Source organism: Herpailurus yagouaroundi, unplaced genomic scaffold, assembly GCF_014898765.1.
Source record: "Herpailurus yagouaroundi ecotype Mexico unplaced genomic scaffold, PumYag 246, whole genome shotgun sequence".
Classification (NCBI taxonomy): Eukaryota; Metazoa; Chordata; class Mammalia; order Carnivora; family Felidae; genus Herpailurus; species Herpailurus yagouaroundi.
The window spans coordinates 8,422,228-8,430,732 of record NW_024412463.1 but is presented as its reverse complement, the minus strand read 5'-3'; the positions used below and the strand labels follow the sequence as shown (position 1 = coordinate 8,430,732).

The 8,505-nt window shown below is 64.8% G+C and overlaps 1 protein-coding gene across 1 annotated transcript in view; it reads right to left on the bottom strand.

Moving 5' to 3' along the window:
- Positions 1-2,032: 2,032 nt before the first annotated feature.
- Positions 2,033-8,505, bottom strand: part of NPEPL1 (aminopeptidase like 1) — a 27,269-nt gene continuing 20,796 nt past the window's right edge. Inside the window, exons 5-9 of the mRNA XM_040459742.1 lie at positions 5,529-5,629; positions 4,452-4,575; positions 3,968-4,144; positions 3,316-3,426; positions 2,033-2,792 (exon numbers count right to left, since the gene is read on the bottom strand). Of these exons, the coding sequence (XP_040315676.1) occupies positions 2,634-2,792; positions 3,316-3,426; positions 3,968-4,144; positions 4,452-4,575; positions 5,529-5,629 (672 nt within the window). The 3' untranslated portion in view covers positions 2,033-2,633. The remainder of the gene's footprint in view (positions 2,793-3,315; positions 3,427-3,967; positions 4,145-4,451; positions 4,576-5,528; positions 5,630-8,505) is intronic.

The following is an 8,505-nucleotide window of genomic DNA, read 5'->3' as shown; positions in this document are numbered from 1 at the left end:
CCTCTGTCGCCGAGGCTTCCTGGGGGGGGGGCCCCATCAGCCTCCCCCAGGCCTGAGAGCCTGCCCGAGCCCTGGGTTTTTCAGCACTCTCGGGCCCCTGCTCGCCCTGTTCCCCAGAACCGCCCTGGGAGGTGGGGGGCAAGAGCCCTGTGTGCCCTGTGCTTTATCGTTACACAAGGCACTCACGACCGAATCTGGGGCCAGGTCCTCTGATACAGAGCAGAGTGGGGTCTTGCTGTCCCCCCACCCGTTTGCCAAGCCCCGGAGAAGCTGGCTGGTTCCCAGCAGGAAGCTGGGAATTCTCTCCACCAAAAGAGACATTTCCTGCCTCCCCTCCTTCATTCCTGCCTGCTAGGTGACCTGTGCTCTGCTCCAGGCCAGGCAGCCCCTCCCAGGCCCACCCGCAGGATGCCTCCCGGCCTACGAGGGCCAGCACTTGCTCCTCTGCCCCACCCCACGGAGCAGGGCTGCGGCCTCCTCTCTTGGGACGGGGGGTGCTGACACCTGCAGGCCTCCCCCCCATTTGGCAGGCTCTCAGGGTGGGCGGTGACGGAGCACCTCTCGGGCACGCAGGTGCTTCGAGCCGCTTGGTGTGGCCGGGGCGCCCAGACTCTGCACCCCCATCTTCTGGTCCGTGTGCTGGGTCAGCTGGACGCTGGGACAGCAGGCCTTTGCCAGGCTCCGTCTTCTTGAGCCGTTTGCCGGAGACCGCGATCGGGGGGCTCCGTCAGGGCCCGCCTGCCCCCCGCCACTGGCCACCCCCCGACCCTGCTGCTGAGGCTCTGGTGCGGCCAGGGGAAGCGGCCGTCGTGTCCTAAGCCCCTTTGGCTCTTGGGAAAGCGAAGCCGTCGGCTCACCCCCACGGTCCCCCTGACGCCGGGCATGCAGCCGGTCCCCAGCTGGGTCCCTGGCCCTGAGGCTGCCTTTGTGCTTGCACAAGGGAGACTCAGTTCGTCCCCTGCTCCTTGACCCTGCATCCTGCAGCCCCCTGGTGGGGGGAGTGGACAGTGCCAGCTGCCCGGAGAAGGAGCGAGGCCACCTCGGTGACCCCTGCCTCCTCCAGGGCATCTCAGGGAAGCTGGAGAGAGCTGCCCTATTGCGAGGCCATTAAGCAGGCTAATGAACCGTGAAGGCTCCAGGCCCCTCTGGCCACCCACCACGCCTCCCCTCCCCTCCCGGAGCCCACCTACCACCTTGTGACTGCTATTTGTGAGTTCACGTGTCGGGTGAGGGCTTTCCCAGACAGGGCTGGGGCCTCAGAGCTGCTCCCGGCCTTTTCCGGGCCCGGCTGGGACTGTGCACACAGCAGGCAGTTAATAAATATTAGCTTGGGATTACGCCCAGAGAGAGTCACCTTGATATCCAGAGCTGGGGAAGGGACTTGGGAGCCTAGGGACCCTTGGGCAGGGATGAGGTGGTCAGGGGGCCGGGGCACAGCCTGGTGACTTGTGTCCCACAGCCACATTCTCCCCCTCGGTCCCCACCCGAGGAAATGTGGCCCCTTCCTCCATGCCAGGTGGTGCCAGAGTCCCCGATGCCTTCCTCTGGGCTCAGGCAGCCCACCGGGGTAGAGCATAAGAGGGGACAAAGGTCCTGCCTCACCTGCCACACAGGGTGCTGGTGGGGGGAGGGAGTCTCCCGACAGCCTGTCCTTCAGCACCTATGATCGACTCAGTATGGTACTCGCCTCGTGATGTACGCAGGGCGAGCACAGCCCTCCCTGCAGCCACAGGACCACGGGAGAGTCCCAGAAAGCCCCAGGGGCCTCCCGTTGGGAGTCCACACCGTGAAACCTCAGAAAACCAACCAGCCTGGGCTGTGCGGGCACCGACCCAGGACTCCGGCCCCACCCCCCGTCCTCTTCCCACACCCCGGGGCTCTCGTCGGCCAGAGGGAGGTTGCCACATTGCATCTCGATGCTGGATACCGGTTTTTGAGAAGGTGGGAGGGCCGGGAGCCTCAGAGCCACGGGCAGGCCTCAGGGTGGGCTTCCCAACCAGGGTGAGAGAAAGACGAGGCAGAGACACAGGTGTAATGTGATGCGGCCATATTTACTTCACCCTCCAGGGACTCCTAAGGGCCCAGAGACTCGCTTGCTTCCGTAAAATTGGGTCCCTGAAACAAGTTACTTCCATCCTTTCAAAGGGGTGGGCTGCCTGGAGGCAGCAGCTGCCCTGGCTGGAGCACGGCCTGGGCTCTCCATGACGTGGATGCCATGCGAGGGGGCTGGGGGCCTGTCCAGGATAAGGCCACGGGCACCCCCTGCGGGCACTGAGCAGGGACAGAAGGCCCAAAGGCCACCTGGCCAAGGCGGCAGGGTCATCTGTGCGTCCCGGAGCCTCAAGGTCGTGCGTGCGTGCGGAGGCCCCTGCAGGGAGGAGAGTGTGAAGAAGCCGGCAGGAGGCCTGGTGGGTAACTCAAACAGCCGCAAGCCCCAGCGCCCCCCCCACCCCGGGCCATCCCCCAGACCCTGAGCTGTCTTAACGAAGGAGCTGTTTCTATCACTGTGACAACTAAAGATAAAAACAAACCAAAGCCTATCTTAAGGTATAATCTTCCAATTGCTTAAAATTAATCAGTGCAAAGTGAGGTAAAGAGCCTTGTGTCACAAGGGGGCCGGGGAGCGGCCGGCCTCACACGAGCCTGCGCCTCTTGGAGTCCCTCTCCGCGTCGGCCTCCGGGGCATCCGCTTCACAGCCAAGTGGGGACACCAGGTTCAGCAGAGGGTCCTCAGAGGCCCGGCCGAAGAGTGCCAGCAGGAGAGCCACGCCGAAGCCCGTGGCACGCTCCCCCTGTGGGCAAAGGGCAGGCTGGAAGCCCTCCGCCAGGCTGAGCCAGACCCCCTCGGCAAGCCCACCCGTGCAGGAAGGGGTTCCCGGGCCAGGGCGAGGACGAGCCATCCCACCCCCCGCTCGGCCCGTGGCCCCCCTCCTGCCATCCTGCCACACTCAGAGCCGAGTCAGGCGGTGGGATGGCTCTTTGCCCTCTGGCCCCGACCCCCGGGGTCTTCTTGGGTGGGATAAAGGGTGAGCCGAAGGTCCGGGGTCTCCAGCCGAGGAGAAGGGCCGTGCACAGCAGCCACTCTATTTCCGGGGATGAGGAGACCGGAGACCAGGGGCACGGCTGGCCGAGGTCGGGCCACAGGCAGTGTGACCCTCCACACAGAAATGCTGCTGATGAGCTCAGCCCGGAGACAGAGAGGGGTTCTGGGTGCACGAGAGGGTGGGAGTGGCCAGGCCGGCGTGCGGTACGTGCAGGGGTGGGGGTGTGGGGGGCAGGCGGGGAGAGGACACCCCGGGGGGGGCCTGGACTCACGGCGTGCACGGGCGCAGCGATGTCCAGGTGGACCCAAACCCCAGGCCAGTCAAAGCCAATGTGTGAGGCGATGAAAAGGCCAGCACAGGAGCTGGGGCTGTTGTCCCGGTCCTAGGGGGACAGAAGGATAAATGGTGACCTTTCTGCTGCCAGCAGCGGGGGTGTGGGGGAGGGGCTCCACCAAAGCGAGTTCAGGGTTCACTTGGACCCGCTGAGGATGCCCCCCCCACCACCATGCCCCCTGGACCACATCTCCCTCAGCCACTGCCTCCCCCGGTGTCTGCAAGAGGGGGCTTGGGGTGCAGGGGTGCCCAGCGTGGGGGATTGCAGAGAGGGACCCCAAGGGCTTTGCACGTGTGCGGATTAAGGGTTCTGCCTTCACCCCAGGGAGCTGCGGAGCCAGCAAAAGAGCTGATGGAGGAGGCAGACCCCAGAGTGGGGAGGAAACTTCTGGCATGGACCCGAGGCAGGGGGACCAGGGAGAGGTGCATCCGCGTTCCAGATGCTTCCACCCTGAGCACGGATCTGGGGCCCACCTGGGGGGCCCTTGTCCACACTGCTGCTAGGTCTTGGGGTCACCTGGGACTCGGTCTGGCCCACCCCACCTGGCCGGGCGGGGGGGGGGGGGGCGGGGGGAGGACCGCAAACCTACCGCCACGGAGTTCTTCATGTCAGCTACGGCCGAGGTGAACTCGCTGAAGTGCAGCTCGGGGCAGTAGACCAGCGGGTGCACCAGGTCTCCGCACCTCGTCCCAGCCTTCACGCAGGCCGCCTCCCACTCCGCGCTGTTGGTGAGCACCGCAGCGTGGTACTTGCCCGTGGCAATGCCCTGGGAGGGTGGCCAGGGCAGAGGGAGGGGCGGAGCGCAGGGGAGCGGCCGCGCGGGAGAGCAGGGGCCCCAGGGCGCACACAGAAGCCAAGAGGGGCAGCGAGGAGCAAAGAAAGAAAGAACCGGGAGCCACGTGAGCCACCAGGGAGGACAGTTCCTAAGCTGTCCTGACGCCAGGACCCAGCCCATGGGCCCTGCCACCTGCCTCCCACTGGGTGCCAGGGACGAGCTCCCAACCTCCCCCTGGGCTGTGAGGACGGGGCGGGGCGGGGGGGGGGGGACAGCACCAGGACTCGAGGTGGCCCACCTGCGCTCCGGTCAGCGTGGCTATGTCCAGGATGATGTCCGCACCCAGGTCCTTGCAGGCGTAGGACACCCCATCCGCCAGGACCAGCCTGCCCTCAGCGTCAGTGTTGTTGATTTCCACAGTCCTGGGATGCCGCAGAGACCCCTGCTCAGGGACGGTGCTCCCTGGGGCACTGGGACAGAGTCCCTTTGGAACTGGGGGGACCCCATTAGAGCCCGCTTCCCTCCCCGGAAGGCAGGGCCGCTCCCACCCCTACAGCGATGTAACGCCAGGGTCAGTCCCACCCCACTGCTCTCCAGCTGTGAGCCAGGGAACCCCACGCAGCCCCCTGTGCCTTGGTTTCTTCGTCTGTGAGATGGGAGAACAGGGTTGTGCGGGTAGCCTGACGTGCACTGGGCCAGCCCTGGGCCCACACGGCCTGGCACTAGGTAAACACAAAAGGGGGAGCCCCTCCGGGGGTCACCCTGCAGACAGGCGCCCATGTACGGGGCGGTGAGTGGACTCTCCTATTGCGCATCTAGACCACCTGCTCCTTCAGCTGCTGCCCACTGACTTCCCAGTGTGTCCTTTGCAGCTGGGAAGCAGTTCAAGGGCCGATCCCAAGGGGGAAGTGCAGGGAGAGCCCTCCAGTAGGAGGTCTGGAGGTGGAGTGGGGGGTGGGGTGGGGACAGGGCTTCAGGCACACAAAGAACTTTAAGCCTAAAGGTTGGGAAGGGCGCATCCCCCTAAGGCAGGGTGGATCCTGAGCCAGGCACCCTGAGGGAGCCCAACACGTCATCTAGTGATGTGACCCGCCACCTGCCCCCGGAGCCCTGGGAGCAAGCAGCCTGCTGGCCAGGGGCTCCTGTGACAGGGCGTCCTCCCCCACAGGATGCGCCTCTGGCTGGAGAAGCAGGGTGAAATCTGCCTCCAGGACGGCCGTGGGTCAGGGCTGACCAGCCTGGCCCTGGCAAGGAGAGCCCCCCCCCGCCCCCGCCACCACGAGGTCCAGCAAGAGAGCCCCTCCCCGCCCCCCACGAGGTCCAGCAGGGCCCACATGCCCAGAGGGCAGCCAGGGGGTGAAGGAACGAGCCTTACTTTCCTGAGTACAGCAGGTGGATGTCATCTGGCCTCGTCGCGTTGGGACCCACTGAGTTCTCGGCCAAGCAGAACACAGCGTGGAGGTTGTCTTTGAAACCCTGCAGGGGACATGGGCAGAGGCTCCAGTCACCGGCTAGCAGTGCGTGGAACAGACAGAACCGGCCAGAGTTTTCTGACCCCTGTGGACAGCAGACAGACGGAGCCCCGGGGAGCAGAGAGCACTGTCCCGTCACTCCCAGGCAGTCCTGGCTGCACCCCATCTGGGAGAGTCTCGCCACCCCTGTCAGAGCCCACGCAATTCGAGAATGAGCCCGGGAGCGGGGCTGCTGGCTTTCCTCCCACTTACCCAGGGCACGAGCCGGGCAGGTGGCTCGGCCCCTGCCTCCCGTCCACAAAGCATGGTCAGCGATCAACGTCTCGCACCGCACAAACCCTCTGAGCTCTGCGTCGGTGTACAAGAGCAAGCTACACACAGATGTGCGCATGGGGGGTTGGGGAGAGCTTGCCTCACCCAAGTTTCGGTGTGAGGTTAGCTTTCTGATGCCAAAACGTGACGTGTGCGCACGGAGAAACGTGCACAGAACGGGCTGAGTCAGTTTCTGCCCCACACGGGCCCTGAGCCTGCCCCAGAAGACCCCTCGCCTGGGGGGCAGCTGGGGCTCTCCGGAGCAGGTGTCACGCTACAGGTGCCGAACCCCCATCGAAGGTAAACGCGGGCCTGTGGCAGGCAGAGGCCATGGCACCGGGCCGGGACAGCTTGGAGCCTGAACCCAAAACACGGTGCCTGGGGAGAGCACCCCACTCACGTCCTGGGGCCGAAACCGTTGGGCAGCCCGTCGGCTCGAAGGCCCCGAAGCAGCTGGGACCACACTGACGGCCGGGCTGTGTGAGAATGAGTGTTCGCGGCTTCCAGAGTCTCGGTCCCCGCCCCCCGCCCCCCGCCCCGCCCGCTCAGAGCTCCCTAAGACCCCTAACCACGGACGTCCGCCCAGCACGTGGGGCCTGCGGCCTGGCTGTGCCCCCGTCTCCAGCTGTCCTCGTCCCCGTGGGAGTGAGTGGCTGGGATCAAATCAAGTGTGACAACGTGTGGCCCTGAGACAACAGGGTGACCCCAGGGGCTTCGAAGCTAGAGAAATGGATCCTGCCGCGGAGGGGAGGGGGGGGGGCCCTGAAGTCTTCCCGGAGGGAGCCATGTCGGGTCTGGGCCCGGAGAGGAGTCTGCACAGCAGGACAGCAGGGCGGTGCGGAGAGACCACGGCCCCCAACTTGACCCTGTCGGATGCCCTCCCACCCAGTTTTGCATTCAGAAGGTCTGGTGTGCTGCTGCTTCTGGTGTGGGGTCCCCACGGGGAAGGCCAGCTTAGAGGTGCTGAGGGCCTTGGGCTCGTCGTAGTACCGGGCACTGGGGAGCGGGGTGAGACACATGGGTCTTGGGATCCCTGGGGGGGGGGGGGGGAGACAAAAAACCCGCAGGCGGCCAAGGTTTGAGGTTCTAAGGCCGCAGGCCACGGCCTAGAGGCTCCACCCTCAACCCCAGTTTTTGTGGGCCTCGATGTGAGCCACAAAATACGTAATGGTGATGCTGGCTTATAACCCACAGGGTGAACTAAGAATCTGCACATCCGTAAGTGGGAACAAAGTGTTGAATGAATAAGTAACCCGGGGAGGGGAGCACTGTTTCCCCCAGAGAACCCCCCCCCAACCCTCGCCCATTGCCAAGGGGATGTCTGCTCGTCTCGGGCAACGGGCTGGACTCCTGACCAGCCGGAATTGGAAACCGTCTGCCAAGACGTTTTTGTTTTTGTTTTCATTTGAAGGAGAAAGAAAGTCTGGTATGTGGTGAGGTGAGGGCCGGGCCCCATAGAAGGAGCCTGAAGGAGGTGAGCCGCCATGGCAGTCGGGGCACCCCATGTCTCTGTTGAACAAACACTTTTTATGGCGTGGGGACTCTAGGCTCCGAAGGACATCACCTGAGGCCTCCCTGGAGTCCCTCCTTCCTCTCGTTTTAGAGCCTCTGGCCTCTGATGGGTGCAGACCAGCCAGGATGAGGTGATGCACCCGAAAGAGTGGCTGCCTGTGTGCCTGGGGACGAGGCCTCGATGCCCGGGAACACCTGAGGGGCCCGTGCTCTCGGGGGTGGCCTCCTGAACGGCCTTCAACAGGTGGGTGCCTGCCACGTCCTCGGGGCAGACGCAGGAGGAACAGTCACAGCCGGCTGGTCCCTTGCTCAGGAATCTGATTCCAATGATTGGGCTCCGTGAGGCTGCACGTGTCCCGGACGGGAAGATCTCCCACTTGGCGGGTGAGCTGGGCTCAGCGACCTCAGTTGTACAGGGTGGGGGGCCGGCCGCGGGGGGCCCCTCTGCTCCCCCGGATGTCTCTGCTCAAAGTGGTCACCCAGGCTATTCCCGAGGCAGATCCAGTCCCATTCTACCTGGTCATGGCTCACCAATGCCAGCTGGGCACCCCCCCCAGACCCCTACCCTGACCCCAGGCCCTGAGAGCGGGCAGGCAGGCCGGGTGGGGTGGCTCCAGAGCGGCCCTCCCCATCCCAGAGGGCAGTCCTGCTCCTGGGCGTGATGGACCCAGATGGCCCGTCTCTCTGTGGAGAGAGTGGCCCCGGGTCCCCACCGGCTCAGACAGCACTCTCATGATGTGACCCACAGATGGGTCGTGGCAGGAGGGGCACCCAGGAAGGCCTGTGCTCACGAGCTCGGCACAGGGCCCTGTCCGTGCCATGTGGTTTTAGGTCGGGCTTCTTCACCGGACACACGCTCATGGGGAGCCTGACACAAGCCAGACCCTGAGTGGTGGGCATGGGTGGACACACTCAGGAAAAGGCAATGTGCCCAGGCAGACATGCCCCTCAGGCAGAGGTGACACTCTATGGGGAGGTGGCACTCAGGACAGGTGACACTCAGGCAGAAGTGACACTCTCAGGACAAATGACACTCTCAGGAGAGGTGACACTCAG